General features: G+C 39.5%; 1 protein-coding gene and 1 non-coding gene across 2 annotated transcripts; both read left to right on the top strand.

The window, feature by feature from the left end:
• The first annotated feature begins 6400 nt into the window (after window positions 1-6400).
• Window positions 6401-19552, top strand: TIPIN (TIMELESS interacting protein). Its single transcript, XM_076004500.1, has 8 exons — window positions 6401-6501; window positions 9417-9557; window positions 9685-9757; window positions 9964-10039; window positions 11577-11699; window positions 11932-11995; window positions 16479-16685; window positions 18942-19552. The coding sequence occupies exons 2-8, from the start codon at window positions 9425-9427 to the stop codon at window positions 19127-19129; spliced, it is 864 nt and encodes a 287-aa protein (XP_075860615.1). The 5' UTR covers window positions 6401-6501; window positions 9417-9424; the 3' UTR covers window positions 19130-19552.
• LOC142871787 (small Cajal body-specific RNA 14) lies at window positions 12411-12545 on the top strand. Its single transcript, XR_012919974.1, has one exon.
• Window positions 19553-21045: the final 1493 nt, after the last annotated feature.

Genomic DNA, 21045 nt, shown 5'->3' with positions numbered 1-21045 from the left:
TAAATGTTAAAAAAACCCATTAGGAAACAACCATACATAACCAGGATTATCTTGTGGTCAGGGCATAAAGGTTAATTATAAACTGCTGTCACAGAAAGGTAAGTGGAAACAGTTTGTAAGTCATCCGACTTAGTAATTTATCCATCCTCAGGTGGTCCTAGGCCAGCGACTTCCTTGTTCAGGGCAGTTAGGATCTGGTATCAGTGAAAATGGCTGCACTTAGCCTCTCTCGATCTTCCTTTTCTGCTTTAGCCCTACATTAGATAAAAATCATTTCATGTTTTTAGAAAGATGCCTTCTTAATATTTTATGTTTATTAACAGATACAAACATATTTAGCTTCTCTATAACATATAAAAACAAGATGTTGAAATATATGAACTTAAGCTTATGCTTAATAATTAATGTTTCAGTATTTTAACTTACTTAGAAATGACTCAGACATTTAATGTGTATATTACTTAATCTAACATGACTTTAAGATTTTAAATAGCTGAAACATTTTTGAAACTATGATATGTTCATGTATAAACTTTTATGCCATTTACATTCACCTAATTTACTCATTCTTAACAATTACACTTGGATTGCTCATTAAACAAAGCTAGCCATTGAAGGAGTTCAGGAAATATCACCCTAAAATATGTCACTTTGGTATATTATTGCTACCAACAGGTAAGCCTAGCAAGGCTTTCTGAATTCCTTTTATCTGTCTAAAGACAGACTTTCCAAAGAAACTCATTTGTCATCAATCCTCTCCTCGGGGAATTCTGGCAACCCTGGAAGATTAACTATTATCACAGGAGAGGAGACTCCATCACTCAGGCAGACCTTGTCACAAACCATCACCTCTTCTTCCTCTTCTTCTTAGGGCCCATTCATCTTTCCCAAACAGCATTCACTACTTCAGGCCTAAATACCATCATTTGTCCAAACCAGTGAAGGAAGGTGTAGATAAAGGCCCAGTTAAGACAAGAATGCCAAGGCCAGGCTCGGTGGCTCAGGCTTGTAATTCTAGCACTCTGGGAGGCCAAGGCAGGAGGATCCCTTGAGCTCAGGAGTTTGAGACCAGCCTGAGCAAGAGTGAGACCCCCATCTCTATTAAAAATAGAAAAATTAGCCAGGTGTGGTGGCACATGCCTGTATTCCCAGCTACTTGGGAGGCTGAGGTAGATAGAAGGCTTGCTTGAACCCAGGAGTTTGAGGTTGCTGTGAACTAGGCTGATGCCATGCAACTCTAGCCAGGGCAACAGAGTGAGACTCTGTCTCAAAAAAAAAAAAAAAAAAAAAAAAGTATACGCTGGAGTAGCACTTTTTATTTCCTTCAAGAACTTTCCCTTTGCAGTCACAGCCTCACCAACTGTTTGATGCAAGAGGCCTACCTTTTAACATGCCTTTCTCTCTAAGCTTAATCATTCCTAGCTTCTGATTTAAAGTGAGAGACACGTGACTCTTCCTTTCACTTGAACACTTAAAGGACCCTGTAGGGCTCTCAATTGGCCTAGTTGCCATATTGTTGCGTCTCAGGGTGTAGTGAAGCCTGTGAGGAGAGAGAGAAATGGGCAGAACAGCCAGTCTACGGCACAGTCAGAACATACACAACATTTATTGATTAAGTTTGCCACAATATATGGGCATACTTTGTGGTGAGTCAAAGCAATTAACATCAAAAATCACTTATCACAGATCACAACAAATATAATAATAATGAAAAAGTCTGAAACAGTGTGAGAATTACCAAAATGTGACAGAAACACAAAGTGAGCACATGCTGTTGGAAAAATGGCACCGATAGACTTGTTCAATGCGGAGCTATCACAAACCTTCAATTTGTAAAAAATGCTATATTTGCAGAATGCAATAAAGCAAAGTGCAATGTAATGAGGTATCCGTGCACATGTTAAGGTAGGCATAGCTGGAATGGAAAGTGAAGTACTCAGATCTTCGGAAATGAAAGATCCCATTTTTACACTGAAGCTTGGCTTTGGCTCTGAGATTCCCCTCAAACAGTTTAGCCAGTGATTTTCCCTTACCTAAGTACACAAGAAAATAAACAAGGGGATAGAACACAAAAATCTCTTTGAATTTCTGAAAGCCAGAGTTCATACCCCCTGCAGTAATTGCTATTTCCTGCCAATTTCTGCCTGACCCAGCCAGACATCTGAGGCCTCTAGCTGGATCCAGTCCAATTAATTATTGAATCAAAACCTATCCTCAACACAGTCTAGTTTCTGTCACAACTTCTGAACCCAGTTTTAATCAACAACTTGCACAAATAAACTTAGAAAGCTCACAACACAAATCCACAGACCTTTGGAATCCAAAAGAGAACTTATCCACAATCCCCAGTAGCTGCAAGAGTGCAGTGAATGAATGCATGGGCTGGAGGGTGACTTCACTTGGTCACTAGAGCTCCTGCGGGGCCACTGGAAGCTCTACTTTGGATCCCACTTCTGACGCTATCTGTTAAAAGAAAAACCTTAGACAAATGAAACTGAACAGAGTTTAACTGAGCAAAGAATAATTTGCAAATCAGGCAGCCCCCTGAACCAGAACAGGTTCAGAGCGACCCCATTTTGGTTTGGTCTAGCCTATTGGGGCTGAGTGTGGGGGCTCAGTCTAAAACAATGGCCTCTCATAATTTCGTTTAACAGTATAAAACAGTTTTCAGTGATGAAATAGTCTTCTTGTGCTGAGAATTGCTTGTGGGCATTATTGTGAAAATACTAGTTATCACAGTCTTTATATTTTTGGAAACAACTCCAAAATGTAAATTTGCAAAATTAATATGCTAGTTTAATTTTTTTTTCTATTTTGTTATTTTTGGCCATTTGCTAGTTGTCCCCCAACATCTTTTCATGCCTTCTCCCATGGTTACAGAAACCCTGAATTGTTACTGGGCACATGGCCACCAAGATTGAAGACTACCTTCTTAGCCTCCTTTGCAGCTAGGTGTGGCCATGTGATTACATTCTAGATACTTTAGTCTGTTTTGTGTTGCTATAACAGAATACCTGAGGCTGGGTAATTTTTTTTTTTTTTAGACAGAGTCTCACTCTGTTGCCCGAGCTAGAGTGCCATGGCGTTAGCCTAGCTCACAGCAACCTCTAACTCCTGGGCTCAAGCGATCCTCCTGCCTCAGCCTCCCAAGTAGCTGGGACTACAGGCATGTGCCACCATGCCTGGCTAATTTTTTTATATAGTTTTAGTTGGCCAATTAATTTCTCTCTATTTTTAGTAGAGATGGGGTCTCACTCTTGCTCAGGCTGGTTTTGAACTCCTGACCTTGAGCAATCCACCTGCCTTGGCCTCCCAGAGTGCTAGGATTACAGGCGTAAGCCACTGTGCCTAGCCTGAGGCTGGGTAATTTTTAAAGAAAAGAGGTTATTTAGCTCAAGATTCTGGTGTCTGGAAAGTTCAAGATTGGGCATCTGCATATGGTGAGGACTTCAGACTGCTTCCGCTCATGGTGGACAGGGGAAGAGGAGCCAGCATGTGTAAAGAGATCATGGGTGAGAAAGGGTACCAAAGAGCAAAACCAAGGAAGCCTGACTCTTTTAAACAATGGAATTAATGCATTCCTGTGAGAGCCAGAAGGGCACTAATCCATTCATAAGGGATCTGTCCCCAAGATGCAAACACCTCCCACTAGGCCCCATCTCCCAACGCTGCCACCTTGGGGATCAAATTGCAACACGAGTTTTGGTGGGGACAAAAAAAAACATATCCAAACCATAGCACTGGACAATGGGAGGGAGCCAGAGTTGTATGCAACTTCTGGGAAATGTTCTTATAATGTGGATCCATGCCCTTCTCTTCTTCCTCCTTCCTGCAGACTGGAATATAGTTGGGGCTCTAGAAATCATCTTAGACAATGAGATGAAGTTGAGAATGGAATGCTTCCATAGCAAAGCAAGAAGATGGGAGATTGGATTCCTAACGCCACGGAGTGCCATAACAATCATGGATTTACTAACCTCCGCACTTCTTGCACATCAGAGACAAAATAAACTTCTATCTTACTATTTTTGTTCATTTCTCTCTCTTTTAAAGTTTTTTTCTGTTATTTGCAGCTGAACTGATCTAACTTATAAATTCTGGCTTGACCACCTTGATTGCTAATGCTGCAGACTTGACTGGGTGGTCATGTACCAGGCAGGGGCAAATAGATACCATAATCTTCAGATGGAGTTCTCAAGTACACAGCAGACCATCATCGCCAGCCACCCACACCCAGCACTTACCTAAGTGATGAGTCCAAATAACACTAGGCAATCAACAAGACTCAGAGACTTTGCTTTTTTTCCCTACTCTTTTCTTTCATTCTTTCCTTTTTCTTTACCCTCCTTCCCTTCCTTTTTCTTTTCTTTTCTTTTCTTTTCCTTTCTCTCTCTCTCTCTCTCTCTATCTTTTATTTTTTTTTTGAGACAGGATCTCACTCTGTTGGCTGGGTTAGAGTACAGTGGCATTGTCCTAGCTCACTGCAACCTCAAACTCCTGGGCTCAAGCAATCCTCCTGTCTTAGACTCTCAAGGATCTGGGATAATAGGCAAGCACCACCATGTCTGGCTAATTTTTCTATTTTTTATAGAGATTGGATCTTGCTATGTTGTCCAAGCTGGTCTCAAACTCCTGACCTCAAGTGATCCTTGTGTCCTGGCCTCCCAAAGTGCTAGGATTACAGGCCTGAGTCCCTGTGCCTGGCTGACTTTGTTTTTTAATATGGGATAGAGACAGTTGGTGGTCTTTTGTTCTTGAAAAATGTACCCATTTCTCTTCTTCCAAACCTCATCTCTGAGAACCTATCTATAATAGATTTGTGGTGGACTGGGTTTCCTGCTTGCCAGAAAAACTTTGACATTCTATACTCAATTTTTGGTCTTTTAATAGTCTTTTTTTTTTCTTTAACACTATTCACTTTTTAAAACATTAAACTGTTTTAAGGGAATTTTAATTACACAGTCTATACGAAAGCTATCTTTTATATCTCTGGTGAAATTGCTAAGAAAAATATATTTCACAAATACTTAAAATCTTCAAATTTTCTATAAGAGTCAAACATTCTAAAAATCATATGGATAATCAAATAACATTACCTATTGTTTATTAATAATAAATAATTTACTCATTATTTATTAAGATAGTACTTAATAATTACTTAATTTGTTATATTTATAATAATTTATTAAGTATTATCTTTTATACCTCCTCACAACTTTATGAAGTAGGTACTATTATTAATGAGGAAACTGAAGCATACTCAAAGGTCACCAATTAATAAATGATAGAACTGAGAGGCAAACCCTCAGAGTGTCTGCTGTTTGTTTTGGGGGCCTGGGGTGGGGATGGGGAGGGCATATAACTTTTTAACTTCTCAGAGTGGTTTTACATTTACTTTATTAGATAAAAGAATGTCTCTTGCCTCAACAATTCAGACTATTGAAGCTGACATATTTCTCAAATTAATGTTAATTTTGTCAATTGCTTAATAATAATATATATTATACTGCATGTATAGAAAGAACACCATTACATAAAGGAAAATGTGGCACAGGGACACATTTGCAAACACAACTTTGGGCATGTGGAATGGAAATTTTGATCCACTCTTTTAAAATTCTAATAAAATATTTCAAGGTACAGAAATGTAGAATAATGTTGCCAGCACTCCCTAGTTGTCTTCTGGATTTGACAAATCTTAATGATGCTATATTTGCTTTAGTAACACTTTTTAACTTAGCTTTTTGAATAATTAATACATTTGTAGGTTCAAAAAAGTATAGGTAAATCCTCATTCCACTCTGTCTCCCATGTGCCACTCCCATCCGATAGGTTTTAGTTATCTATTTTTCCCCCAGTTTGTGTGTGTGTCAATGCAAACAAATACGAATACATTTGGACTCACTTTTTTAGAGAAATGAAAAAAACATTTTTGATATTTTTGTGTCTACACTTTTTTTTTTTTTAAGAGACAGCGTCTCATTATGTCGCCCAGGCTGGGGTGGCATCTATATTCTTAATCCTAATTCTTTACCACCTCTTTCCTTAGCTCATTAAAACTCTTCACGTTCAAACCATTCTGCTTTTAACTATGAAGAAGGGGTAGCTTCTCATCCACTGCTGCTTGCCTCTTTCCTTTTTACTCCGTCCACAACTCAGTTTTCTAAAAGCCGAGACCTATTTCCAACGTTGAAAGCGCCTAGAAGTAACAAACATGAACTTTATGCAAATACACTCGATTCCTCCGAGGAACTCAAGAGGGCGGAAGCAGAGGGACCGGTGGCGCGCACAGACGGGCGCTGCGGGGACGCGCGCGGGTGGGCGGGACCGGGGGAGGCGGGTCCTGCAGGCACCGCCCACACCGCACGCAGATTTGGCGCCAATCGCTGTGGCTCTTCTCACGGCGGGAGTTTCCGAGTCTCGCGAGAAGCGCGGTTTGCTCACACGCCACGCGCGGCTGGGGGGCGGCTGCGGCGTGTGTGAGGTGACGGCGGCTGGCGGGTGAGTGGAGTTGTGGAGGGCGGAGGCGGCCCAGGTAGCCAGACCGAAGACTGGGAGGCCGAGGCCTCGCAGGGAAGGGGTGAGGGGGTAGAGGACTGGACTGAGGCGGACGGGCCTGAGCGGGACTGGGGAGGAGGGGAGGCCTGGACCGAAGGGGGCGGCACGTTTTCCTCCTGTTGCGGTGCCGCGGCTGCCTCTGACCGAAACGAGCCATTAGCGGGAGGGAGTGTGTTTCTGATGTATCTTTACATCCCCACCTTCCGTACAGTGGGGTCTCGACGTGGAAAGCGTCCTGTGAATATGGAATGAATGAATGAGGTTGAAGAGCGGGTAGACAGGGGAGCGAGCATGAGGAGAAGGTTGGCGAGGAGGGATGGGCGGTTTGAGGTTTTTAGGGGTGGCACCCAAGGGGGACGTCGGGTCAGCCTGGTGGAACTAACTTTGCGACGAGGGGCTTCGGTTTTGACAGTTGGAAATAGTTGGACATTGGAAACCGAAAGGTCTGGAGACTAACTGTGGTTTGGATATTAAATTTGTTACCTTCACTCTGGGAGTTTGAAGACTAGAGGAGGAAGTTAAGACAATTTCATCAATGTCTAAAAATGTTATGTGGCCATTGTCAAGGAGTGAAGTATATTAAACATCTTATTCACTACAAGTACTAAGAAAAACCAGTTCACCGACCAGCCCCACCCCGTGCTTGGCCAGTTCCTTGCTACACTTGTCACAATTTGTGCTCTATCAAACTCAAAGCTCCCTGTCGGCCTCAAAGGTCTGAACCTCACTTCTTCCCACTAGGAAGCTATGATGCTTTAGATTATGTGGCCTCTAATTGTTTTTCCAAAATTGAAAAATCTGTTTCTTGTAGGTTACTTAAAGATACCATGTCGTCATCATCAGGAATTGATTCTTTGTTTTTATGTATTTATGGTCATAAAAATGCAGAATTGGAGAAATTTTAGAGATCATCTTACTCCAATTTGGGGGAAGCCTTAGAATTCCTTTATTGCATTCCCTCATTCAACAAATACATAATGAGCACCTGCTGTGTACCAGCCTTGAGGATACAGCTGTGGAGCACAAAGAGACCTACCTACCTGGTCTTTGCTCTTGTGGAGCTGTTCTCTAGTATGGGAGACGAACTGACCACACATATAAAACCTAATATTGAGACTGGATAAGTGCTGTGAAACTTGTACTTGATACTATAAATGCTTATTAAAGGAGGATTTAATTTGTGTAGATTGGGGTAGACTTTTCTGAGGAGGTGATAATTGAGAAGTAGGTGTCAGGGAAGAGCTTTCAAGACAGGAAATAGCATTTGCAGAGATACAGTGGCCTGAGAAATACAGCTCTTTCAAAGAAAGAAAAAGTAGAGTGGTGTGGAGTGATGCTGGAGTAGTAGGAAGAGGTCACAAAGGGCCTTGGAGTTTTTATCTTAAGAGCAATCAGAAGCCATTGAACTACTTAGCCAAGTCATGTGATCAGCTTTACATTTTCGAAAATTCACTTTAGTTGTAATATGAAGACTGGATTGAAGGAGGCAAGAGTGGATGGGAGTAATGGTGTAACCTAAGCAAGAAATGTTGGGAAGTGGTTATGGAAATAGAAATGGACAGATTCAAGGGATTTTTAGGAAATGGACAGGATCTGTGGGGTAGGGGGGAAGGAAGTATCAAAGATGACTTACAGGTTTCATACAGTTCACAGCACCACTTGCATAGTTGGATAAATGTCATTCACCGAATTGGAAAAGTTAGAAGTTTGGTTTTGTACATGATGGGTTATAGATGCCTTTGATGCATTGAAGAGGTGTAAAAATGAAAGTAGGGATCTGGAGCTCAGTCAAGGACTAGGATAGAGATAAAAATCAGTCATTTATGAATAACTGATTATTAAAGCCATGTGCATAAATGAATGAAGAGAGCCTAGGATGGAATTTTTGATACTTAACAGCCAGGTTAGAAGAAGATGAACTTGCAAAGAAGATCCAAGAGGAGGGAGTGTAAAGAAAGGGAAGAAAGCCAGGTGGGTACTGTATTTTAGAAGTCAAGGAAAACATTTTTTCCAGAAAAAAGGATTGACCAAAAGTGTCAGTGTTATTACTGAGAGGTCAAGTAAGATAGTACTGAAAAAATGTTCTTTAGAATTACCAACCTGAGGATAATTTTCCATTCAAAGGAAACCTTACATAGAAGACCAATAGATAAACAGATATTTTTTAAAAAGCTGCTCTAGTTGAAGCAGGGATAAGGTACCTATACCCTGTCTATTTCACACCATTATGGATCACAGTTTGAAACCCTCTGAAAGTCAAATTCATCCTTTTAGTAGGAAGAGCTCAGTAGTTGAGGTAAAATGATTTGTCTAAAATCGTATAGTTTCTTAGTGGTAGGGTCTACATTAGAACTCCATTCTTCTGATTTCTAGCCTGGTCCTTTTTCTTATAATTAGTATCTTCCCTACTTTTCATGATGCATGAGTTTGAAATGTGGGGGGGGTTGTTTTTGTTTTTTAAATTATTTTTTGAGACAGTCTTACTCTGTTGCCAGTGCTAGAGTACCATGGCATCAGCCTAGCTCACAGCAACCTCAAACTCCTGGGCTCAAGTGATCTCCCTGCCTCAGCCTCCCGAGTAGCTGGAACTACAGGAGCGTACCATCACATCTGGCTAATTTTTTCTATTTTTTGTGCATATGGGATCTTAGTCTTGCTTAGGCTGGTCTTGAACTCCTGAGCTCAAGCAATCCTCCTTCCTCGGCCTCCCAGAGTGCTAGGATTACAGGCATGAGCCACCGTGCCTGGCTGAAATGTGGTTTGATGAGTTGAAACACTAATTTTGCTGCAGGTGAAACTTGACTGAAATAGGAAGGCTATTTGGATGAATAAAAATAATTTTACATTTTTCCGCCTAGAGGAAAAGATGCTAGAACCACAGGAGAATGGCATGATTGACCTACCAGATTATGAACATACAGAAGATGAAACTTTTCCTCCTTTCCCACCTCCAGCTTCTCCGGAGAGACAAGATGGTGAAGGAGCTGAACCTGATGAAGGTCTGTATAGAGAGTTTCAAAAAAGTTTTCCTTGTTAAGTTCTGTCAGCTTGGAAATGATACATTAAAAGGCTGAAATTATTTTAAGTACAGTAATACTGAATCTTGATGTGTTTCACCATTGTCAGGGAATGGGGCCCCTGTTCCTGTACCTCCAAAGAGAACAGTTAAAAGGAATATACCCAAGCTGGATGCTCAGAGGTACATTTACTATTTCCTTATACATTTATACTTTCTATTTACATCTATTGTTTTTCTTCTGTTACTGAGTTTAGGTTTGGATGATTTGGAGATCTGACATATCTAAAAACATATTTTTAATTCAGCAGAAAATATTTTTTCTTCTTAGTCTTGGTTTGGACTTGACTGTAAAAAACTTGAAATTCAAAACATATTTCTATTCACAGATTAATTTCAGAGAGAGGGCTTCCAGCCTTAAGGAATTTGTTTGATAAAGCAAAATTCAAAGGTAAAGGTCATGAGGTAAGAAATGTCTTATTTTTATTTTAGACTTTTGTTTTTTTAAATAGCAATAAAACTGTGGGCCCATTATATTCTTGGGAATCTCAGAATGCTTTACAGATACTATCACTCATCATTGATTGTCTCTCTCTTTTTTGAGACAGAGTCTCACTCTGTTGCCCTGGCTAGAGTGCCATGGCATTAGCCTAGCTCACAGCAACCTCAAACTCCTGGACTCAAGCAATCCTGCCTCAATCTCCCGAGTAGCTGGGAGTACAGGCAAGTGCCACCATGCCCAGCTAATTTTTTCTATATGTTTTTAGTTGGCCAATTAATTTCTTTCTATTTTTAGTAGAAACAGGGTCTCGCTCTTGCTCAGACTGGTTTCGAACTCCTGACCTTGAGCAATCTGCCTGCCTCAGCTTCCCAGAGTGCTAGGATTACAGGCGTGAGCCACCGCACCCATCCTCATTGTATCTTTTTTTTTTTTGAGACAGAATCTCACTCTGTTGCCTGGGCTAGAGTGCCATGGCGTGAACCTACCTCACAGCAACCTCAAACTCCTGGGCTCAAGCGGTCCTCCTGCCTCAGCCTGGGACTACAGGCTGGGACTACAGGCATGCGCCACCGTGCCCAGCTAATTTTTTCTGTTTTTAGTTGTTTGCCTAATTTCTTTCTATTTATAGTAGAAACAGGGTCTTAACTCTTGCTCAGGCTGGTCTCTAACTCCTGAGCTCAAGCAGTCCTCCCACCTCAGCCTCCCATAGTGCTAGGATTATAGCCGTGAGCCATCGTGCTGGTGTACCTCATTGTATCTCTCTCTTTTTTTTTTTGAGACAGAGTCTCACTTTGTTGCCTGGGCTAGAGTGCTGTGGCGTCAGCCTGGCTCACAGCAATCTCAAACTCCTGGGCTCAAGTGATTCTTCTGTCTCAGCCTCCTGAGCAGCTGGGATTACAGGCATGTGCCACCATGCCCGGCTTATTTTTCTATATATTTTAGTTGGTCAATTAATTTCTTTCTATTTTTTTAACGGGCTCTTGCTCTTGCTCAGGCTGGTTTTGAACTGCTGACCTTGAGTGATCCGCTGATCCGCCTGCCTCGGCCTCAGAGGGTGCTAGGATTACAGATGTAAACCACCGGGCCCAGCCTATTAAAGTTCTGAATTCCCGATGCTTATTTCTCTGTATAAGATTTAGGGACCTATCATAATGTTCAGTTTTTCCTAGAAGATATCTTGACATATTTTATTAAGGCCTGTTTTGGGGTTTTACTGTATTTCTGAAAAGGCACACATTATCTTTTAACTTTATTAAGCTTTCATATTGGGACTTATTCCTCTGATTTTTAAATATCTGTATCCAGTGTTCTTTTAGACTGCAATCCTCTAAGACTTTACTAAATAGTTTTCTTATTAAACTTCTTTCTGAAAGTTTTTCAGCCTTATAAATATAAAATGACACCAGTGACTTTGGCATTGCTTTCCAATTCTGAAACTTGCTGACAGGGTTAGTTGTGAGAATGAATCTTCTGTTTAGCATTTTTATTTTTGTGTGCCAGGCTGAAGACTTAAAGACGCTAATCAGACACATGGAGCACTGGGCACATAGGCTATTCCCTAAACTGCAATTTGAGGATTTTATTGACAGAATTGAATACCTGGGAAATAAAAAGGAAGTTCAGGTAAGTGTTGAGATTATTATGAATATCATTCACAATGTTAAATGGTGCAAGGATAGACTTACTTGAGGCTAAAGTGCTGTTTGGACTCTTCATTTTGAAATCTGTCTCGGTAGAGAGGGAAAAATAATAGTAGTTATTTGAAGAGCAACTCTTTTGGAACTAAAAGTTGAATAAATGACCATTCCCCATCTAACATTATTGGTAAAAATGTGAAAATATCTCTTTATTTCAGACCTGTTTAAAACGAATTCGACTTGATCTCCCTATTGTACATGAAGATTTTGTTAGCAATGATGGTAAGAATTTAGGTTTATCTGCTTTATAACAATTTTGCTTTTAGAAATGGGTCTAGTTAGGGTAGGCAGTATTATAGGACTGGATCCTTTTCTTATATTGTGTATATAATTAAATTGCAGTAAATAGGAATGCATTAAAATGCATTGGTACATCTAGAATGTTGTGTATAAAATTTGCATCTTAAAGACATGGCTGCAGTGCCTTTAGAGATGTTGTAAAAATATATTTAGGCATAGGATATGAGCTTTTGAGAGCTCTAGTGACCCATTGATCCTTTATAGTGCTTGTTAATAAAAATAAATATCAAGATACGGTGTTCATATACATAGCCTTGTGAAATTTGCCAGAATATTTTAATGATGGAAGTTTCACTTAGAGTACAGATCTTGGATATAGAACTTTAGTAAGACCTATGTGACTGTTCCTGGTATTGATTGCATTGTTAGTTGTACAGTGCAACCATAGACAGTCACACACATCAAAATACATGGTTCCTGCCGACAGGGTCTGTATAGTTATCAGATTTTCTGTGCGATGGCTCCATACAAGTTTTTGTTTTTTTAACTTTAGATGTGGTAGAAAATATAGGCTCTGTATAGAATCCCCCAAAGTTATTTATAAATTGCTTTTAAAAGGGTGAAGGAATGTGATTTAAATAATCCAGGATTTAAATTTTTTGGTAAGATATAGGCTAATAGACTAGTGAGTCAGACATATAACATTGCCAGTAGTCTGATATGTGGTGTTATTAGAGGCATGACTAGGGAACAGGGTGGGGTACAAAGGAGCACATACTTCTACCTAGAGGAGGGGAAAGCTTCATAGACGACGTAACAAGTATTTTGAATAATAAGCAGTAGAGGTCGGGCAGAGGTGATTTTGGATATAGGGAGCTGCTTATGCAGAGGCATAAATTAACATGGACCATCAAGGGAATTACAAACATGCTAAAATACAGGAAACATACAAGAGTCTTAAATCAGAGATGCTTGTTCTGGAGTATATTTTATTTGCTATCTTTTTCTTTCTTTTTTTCTTTTTTGAGCAGGGAATCACTCTTGCCCAAGCTGGAGTGCAGTGGTGCGATCATAGCTCACTGTAACCTGGAGCTCCTTGGCTCAAGCTATATCCTCCCTCCTCAGCATATGGGTGCCGGCCACCACACTGGCTGAGTTGTGTTCTCTTTTTTTGGTATAGGCTTTTTATTTTTTGATGGGGGTTGGGGTTTCGGGGAGTCCTACATTGCTGTGCTGGTCTCAAACTCTTGGCCTCAAGTGATCCTTCTGCCTTGGCCTCCCAAAGTACAGAGATTACAGGCGTGAGCCACCATACTGAGCCCTAATTTTTTTATTTTTTAATCTCATATTTATCCTAAAGGGACAAGCTGCTGCTACTTTCAAAAAGCATTCCTTATATTAAAGAGGTCATTTACTATTGAAGATACCTTTCTTTTTGTGGCTTAAAAAGCAATAGTCATTTACTATTGAAGGTATCTCTTTTTTTTTAGTTCTTTATGTATTTTGTTATTATTGATTCAGAATCCTGTAAGGTAAAGCATATATATTACTCATATAGAGCTGAGTGTGGTATCTCATGCCTATAATCAATCCCAGCTGGCTATTCAGTAGGCTGAGGTGGGAGAATGGCTTGAGGCCAGGAGTTCAAAACCAGTCTGGGCAACATAGTGAGGCCCCATCTCAAAAAAAAAGAAAAATCCTATATATTTCATAATTAGTTCTAATACTTATTTCTTAACTTCTCTAGCAATGTTTTCTACATGGACTCTACCAGCACATATAGAATTATACATGATATAAAGAATGAATTTTACTTTTTTGCTACATTCTTTTTTCCACATCACGGAAGAAAAGTGTCTGGCTTTTCGTCTTTCACTGTTAAGGAATAAACCTTAAAAGGGGGTTCGGTTGTAAAGGGTTGGATTAAGTATCATGATTTTTAAATCTCACTGAAATAGTTGTAAAGGTTTAAATGTTTTTCTAATTGCGATAATTTTATTACTATATTTAGCTAATATCTCAAGGTGTAATATATACATAGTACAAGGATAGTATATATAATATAAATTCATATTTCAAGTGGTGGTTTGAATTGTTTGACCAACTTGTCAGATCCCATGGGCTTTATTTTTTTAAATCCCATAACGTGGATGATTGTAGAGAGAAGGTGAAGTGTCAGTTCTGCCATTTTCATATTTCTCAATTGTGCTTCTATTCTACCAGTAGGCATTTTGTTATTTTGCAGAATCTTTTTAGCTGTGACTGATACATTTTGTTGGCATTGTTTGGTCAAAATAAGATAATATCTGTCAGTTTACTTGACTGGACAATCAGAAATAGCTGTTATGTCTGAAATTAAAAAATGAAGTCCCCATTCTCCCATCTTTCCAGTGTGGTGCTGCCTATAAAGTAGCTCACGACCAGACAATAAGTCTGTCGTAAGGACAACAGTTCTTCATTGCCAGTTCTTATTTAAATATGTTAGTAAAATTTAATTTTTCTTAATTCTTAAATGAAATATAAGTGGAAAATGTAATGTCCTTTCTATACCATTGTGGATCATTTTGGGGACATCCTACTTTGAGGTAACTGGTATGCAAGGCTTTAAGAATTTCTTAATACTAATAATATAGAGAGAACTGATTTCTTTTTTTGAAAAATTAACTTGGAAATATGTCTACAGATTTCTAAATTTATTTTCCTTTTTCATTGTGTTTTGCCCTACAAAAGATAATGGCCTGTATAAAACTATTACTGTGTACCATATAGACAACTATGGCAGGCAATTAAAACATGTTAGTTTAGTGTAGAACAAGAATATGGTTTGGATTCTATAAGCTCTTTTATTAGCTCAAGCATAAAATATTTCTAATCATAACTAAGAACTTTTCCTCTCATGCTTTTTTTTTTTGAGACAGAATCTCACTCTTGCCTGGGCTAGAGTGCCATGGCGTAAGCCTAGCTCACAGCAACCTCAGACTCCTGGGCTCAAGCAATTCTCCTGCCTCACCCTCCCGGGTAGCTGGGACTACAGGCATGCACCACTGTGCCCAGCTAATTTTTTCTGTTTTTAGTTGTTTGCCTAATTTCTTTCTATTTATAGTAGAGACAAGGTCTTGCTTTTGCTCAGGCTGGTCTCAAACTCCTGAGCTCAAGCAATCCTCCCACCTCAGCCTCCCAGAGTGCTAGGATTACAGGTATGAGCTGCTGCGCGCAGCCCATGCTTATTTATTTTTTTTTTTTAATTTTTTTTTTTTTTTTGAGACAGAGTTTCGCTTTGTTGTCCAGGCTAGAGTGAGTGCCGTGGCGTCAGCCTAGCTCACAGCAACCTCAAACTCCTGGGCTCAAGCGATCCTCCTGCCTCAGCCTCCCAAGTAGCTGGGACTACAGGCATGTGCCACCATGCCCGGCTAATTTTTTATATATATATCAGTTGGCCAATTAATTTCTTTCTATTTATAGTAGAGACGGGGTCTCACTCTTGCTCAGGCTGGTTTTGAACTCCTGACCTTGAGCAATCCGCCCGCCTCGGCCTCCCAAGAGCTAGGATTACAGGCGTGAGCCACAGCGCCCGGCCTCCATGCTTATTTTTGATAGTATTTCCATTTAACTTAACCTCCCCCTTTAAAGTGATTTATAAATATTTCTTTATTTGAATCAAGCCTATATATGAAATCTGCCCGGAAAGTATCCAGCCACGTAATATGAAAAACAGAGACATTTATTGAAGATATAAGAAACAACAACAATAAGATATACAAGAAACATTGTACGTAGGACAATGACACTTCATTCCCCTTCAGAGTAGGCACTTTGGGACCTCACACAGTACTCCCAGTATCTCTTAACCTGTGCATGTTCAACATTCTCAGGTGTTCTGCTTTTTACAGGCTTTCCAGAACATGGATCACTTTCAACAGATTCTTGACCATCTTTGAGGCATTCTTTGCATTGCACTCATTGCATTATTCCTGAAAGCCTTCTGAATCACCTGAATAATTTCTGTGGAATAACGTTTAAGCTTAATGCAAAATTTGATGCAGATTTGTTGCTCTAGCTCAGTCATATTTTTTTTTTTTAGGACTAGTCAAGTGCAGTAGTGCGGCGAAGGTGCTCAGTCATTTTGAATGTAACAGCCACACAGTACACATGCTCCCTCAATGGCATCCAACACCCCCCACTGACTAGTATAGTGAAGTCATCATTGTTCATGCATGTGCATTCCAGTCTATTCTCCTTGGCTGCCATGTTACATCGATGTCATGCAAACCATTCTCGATACACAGTATTAACAATGGCTGGATACTTTCTGGGCAGACCTTGTACACAACACTCTCATACCTCATAAATTGTTTCTTCAGGTCTGGGACCTTGCCACTTTTAACTGTTATTTATTTAAAAGCTGCATTAGTTCTTTAACTAGTCTAACACTACAGATGTTTTAACTTTTTCTTTTCTACTACAGATGACATAGGGGAAAATAACAGCCATGATATAACTACTACTGAATTAGATCCCTTTTTGACAAACTCATCTGAAAATGAGAAGTTTGCTTTTGAGTCAAGTAGAAACCTAACAGAAGAGCAACAACAAAGAATTGAGAGAAATAAACAACTGGCCTTGGAAAGAAGGCAGGCAAAGCTACTGAGTAATAGTCAGTCCCCAGGAAATGGTAAATGTTATACTGGGTTTTGTGTGCTACTATTAACATATCAAGGGCATGTTAGAAATTTTAACTTCTTTACTATCCCCCAAAATAAAATACTTCTAGGAATAGAAAAGTGTTAAGTGTATGTATATTTGAGAGAGAGTGAGTGCGTGCGTGCGTGCGTGCGTGTGTGTGTGTGTGTGTGTGTGTGTGTGTGTGTGTGTGTTAGCTATTTGGAATCCTCAAAGAACAAATGAGTCCAGGGATTTTCTGGATAGCTGAGTACCTCTTAAAATTATTTTAATCATTTAAGATTGAGTTTACATCCTTCAAAAAAATAAATTCTTCCCTGATTCCTTAAAGCATGTAACATGTAACATTATATTTAGGATCATAATTATGAAATGTATTATTTAAAAAAATTTTTTTTTCTTTTTTGAGGCAGAGTCTTGCTCTGTTGTCTGGGCTAAAGTACTATGGTGTCAGCCCTAGCTCACAGCAACCTCAAACTCCTGGGCTCAGGCAATCCTTCTGCCTCAGCCTGCTGAGTAGCTGTGACTACAGGCATGTACCACCATGCCCTGCTAATTTTTTGTTTCTATTTTTAGTTGCCTGGCTAATTTTTTCTATTTTTAATAGAGACAGGGTCTCACTCTTGCTCAGGCTAGTCTTAAACTCCTGACTCAAGTGATCTTCCCACCTTGGCCTCCCAGAGTGCTAGGCATGAGCCAACCTCGCCCAGCCTGTGAAAATTTATTATGATGATAATTTCCTAAACATATAAAATGTCTTCTGCACCAATTGAGGATTTTAGAGTAGTTTATTATGACATGAATAGATTCTAAAATGCTTTTTAGTGTGTCACTTTTCTTGTGAGGTGCACTTTTGGTGGCTGTTTGCTTATCTGTAGTATTCCTTTCTCACTTAAAATTTGCTATTTTTAAAACAGACTGGGTTTGGAAACTGAGTTTGTAAAAACTATATTTAAAAAGAATTGCAGGGAGGGGGGAGGGGGGAGGGGGGCGGGTATATACATACATAATGAGTGAGATGTGTACCATCTGGGGGATGGTCATGATGGAGACTCAGACTTTTGGGGGGAGGGGGGGAAATGGGCATTTATTGAAACCTTAAAATCTGTACCCCCATAATATGCCAAAATAAAAAAAAAAAGTAAAAAAAAAAAAGAATTGCAAGTTGGTTTTGAATGAAGCAGGCAGGATTGTATATGTCTTTTTCCATTTCTAATCCAGTTTTTCCTTTTAAAATGGGCAAATAAGAGTTAATAGATAGCATGTTTTAAAAATAAGTTTCATCCAGTAAAATGCTCAAGTGAAAATTATTGACTGCATTATCATGACTTTTTTTTTTTTTATTTTTTTTATTTTTTTTTTATTTTTATTTTTATTTTTTTTTTTTTTGAGACAGAGTCTCGCTTTGTTGCCCAGGCTAGAGTGAGTGCCGTGGCGTCCTAGCTCACAGCAACCTCAAACTCCTGGGCTCTAGTGATCCTTCTGCCTCAGCCTCCCGGGTAGCTGGGACTACAGGCATGTGCCACCATGCCCGGCTAATTTTTTATATATATCAGTTGGCCAATTAATTTCTTTCTATTTATAGTAGAGACGGGGTCTCGCTCTTGCTCAGGCTGGTTTTGAACTCCTGACCTTGAGCAATCCGCCCGCCTCGGCCTCCCAAGAGCTAGGATTACAGGCGTGAGCCACAGCGCCCGGCCTATCATGACTTTTTTAATTAAAATGAATTTTTATCTTTACAAATGGATGTTTTATTACTAACATCTAAAAAATTACATGAAAATATGACTATTGTTGATGGACAATAATAGTGGCTTCCTTGCTGTCAGTATCAAGTATACCTGGCAATTGGTATTTAAGGCTCACCCTCTATTTGTAATATACAAATTAAAATTTGCCCAAATGGAAATTAGTATCTTAAATTTTCTTTACTGTAGGTCACTTTGACATAAAACCGTTAGGTGCATTTGATTATTTAAATAATCTTTCTAGTAGCTCTGATTTTGAATGAGAACAGTTATATTTTAGTATGATTTGAGGGTTTGAGTTTAAGACCATGCAAGACTCTTTTGCTTTTTAAGTGGAAATACTATAAAAAAAAATAGGTTTATTTAGAAGAAAGTGATAGTTAACACTAAGTGATAATAGATTTCATCTCTATTAATCTAAGCTTTTTAAGAGATTTGTATTTCTGAGGTAGGATTGGATTAGGTGCTTATCATGAGTAATAATATGATTTCTCTTTCAGACATGTTAATGAACACACCCAAGGCACAGATAGTTGAAGAGGTTCATACTGGTGAGGATCAAAAGGAGGAGTCAAATGGACTAAACAAAGACATTCTGGACAATCCACACAATGATGTTCCTGCTAATACTTTAAATGAAGAGGAGGAATTAAAATTAGAGGAAACTCAATTGGACCAATCCTTTTAAAATGTGCTGTAGTAGCTTTATGTTTTATCCAGAAATCTTACTGAGGTTGGATAGTCCTCCAGTAAGAGAAAATGTGTCTGTTAACTTGCTGTCTTGCAAGGTTGGGATTACTGTGAATTTTATCTACTTTGAGTGAAAATCCTTAGGTAGTAAACCTTTTTGCAGATTCCTACTAGAAACCTGGTATTTATTTATAATTATACTTGTCACTTATTAACTGAAATCTATTTATTCTCTATAGTGTTTATTTTTGCATAGATACCATTTCATAAAATGATTAGTAGTTAATAAACAGCTTCTGTTGCTAGTGTGTCATTGAATGCCTTGTTTTCACTAAGTTGGGTGATATTTTAAGATATAAATATATATTGAATGTTAATCCATTTTTAAAAAGTAAAAATAAAAATTGTCTTACCTACTGTCTCTAGAGGCTTTATGAAAGTTTCTCATTGCTGTTTAGTTCTGCAGTTTACACTTTTGGCAAATGTTTAAGGTTTATGTATTTTGAGGAGTCACTTTAATACTTAAAAGGTCACATAAAAGACTGAAATATTGTCTGGCCCTTAGAGGTTCTAGGGAAGTTCAAAGAAGGCTCCTTGGTACCTTTCCCACTAGTTGGAGAGAAACTTGCAAAGTATCATGGGGAAAAGTACTGGGAAGGACGTGTACAAGAATAATATAAAGATTTAAGGAATAAGGAAGACTTGGGAATGGTGCCTATACGGCTAGAGGTGTTAGGGCCAGATGGCGAGAGGACCGTATTGGAGCTCTTCCTGCCTGGTGGAGGGGGTAGTTACAGTTGAGAAATGCCATGTTGACAACCAAGTTTAAAGAAAGTCTGGTTCTTGGCAGATTACCATGGAGGGGAGGGGAAAGGCTAAGCTAGTTTTTACAAAGGAGGAGACGGGGAAGGTTAACTTTTGTAAGATTAGCCTTTGTAAGGACAGGCTCTCACCTTCTTCTCTTCCCTTGGCAAAAAGGGGAAGTGATGGTGTAGAGTGGCTTCCATCCACAAAGCCAGCACATACAGGCATCTTGTTCTCTTCAGGCTTTCTGACTTCAGGTGGGGATAGAGCGACAAAGATGGTTTGATTGAAAAGCCAGGAAGTTGAGCACAAGAACATGGGGAATGGGGGCTGTGGACTTGCTGGGAACTGCCATCATGATGGGCCAGGAGGCATGTGCTTCCAGAGGACTGTAGCTTATTGCTGCCAACAGGGAATCAGCTAGAAGATGGAGCCCAGTTTCAAGGTACAACAAAGGCCTAGAGAAACTGCTTCCTTAGGAGGGCCTGTTCAGGGTTTTATTCTCCCTCATGAACTGGATTAGACAGAAGTGACAGATTTAATTTGTTGGTGATGAGTTTCCTGGCAAAGTAACAAGTTTCCAACAAGGGAGAGGCCAATGCACCTCATCATCTGAGGAGTTCTCAACAAAATGGGAGGATGAGAAGGACTTTTGAGACAGCTTCCCTGTGCATCCCATTATGCTCCTTTTGCCCCATTCCCAACTGGTGCTGGGGACAGCAGGGAAAGCTCGAGTCAAATATGAAACCGGAGCTTTAAAGTGGGTGAGGGGACAGGTCTAAGTCTTATCTGAAAGTTACTGAAAACTTACTGGACAAACATCAGAGGTGTCTACGCCCCAGATGGCCCTGTGTAGCAATTACTGGAAAAATAAAACTTACTTTGAAAGAGCTGATTTGAGACGGGATAACCAAAAATTCTGAGCTTTTTAAAAAGAGGCTAGCAACCTGCCTCGCAGAGCCACCATTCACCGTCTACTCTTAACTGAAAAATCAGTTTCTATAATGACCTAATCACACATTTAATGCAACTTTACTGACTGAGAACATTGTACACGTAAGAAATAGCTACCCAGTCCTGATCAACTAGAGCACTGAGTGACAAAAAATT

This window comes from Microcebus murinus, chromosome 6 (assembly GCF_040939455.1).
Source record: "Microcebus murinus isolate Inina chromosome 6, M.murinus_Inina_mat1.0, whole genome shotgun sequence".
Taxonomy (NCBI): domain Eukaryota; kingdom Metazoa; phylum Chordata; class Mammalia; order Primates; family Cheirogaleidae; genus Microcebus; species Microcebus murinus.
The sequence above is the reverse complement of the archived record's forward strand: the minus strand, read 5'-3'. Positions and strand labels throughout refer to the sequence as shown.

Excerpts from the sequence above, each read along its gene's own strand:
- TIPIN (XM_076004500.1), top strand. The coding sequence starts at position 9,425 with ATGCTAGAACCACAGGAGAATGGCATGATTGACCTACCAGATTATGAA. Across the intron at positions 9,758-9,963 it reads CCCAAGCTGGATGCTCAGAG|ATTAATTTCAGAGAGAGGGC; the intron begins GTACATTTACTA and ends TTCTATTCACAG. Across the intron at positions 11,700-11,931 it reads GAAATAAAAAGGAAGTTCAG|ACCTGTTTAAAACGAATTCG; the intron begins GTAAGTGTTGAG and ends TCTTTATTTCAG.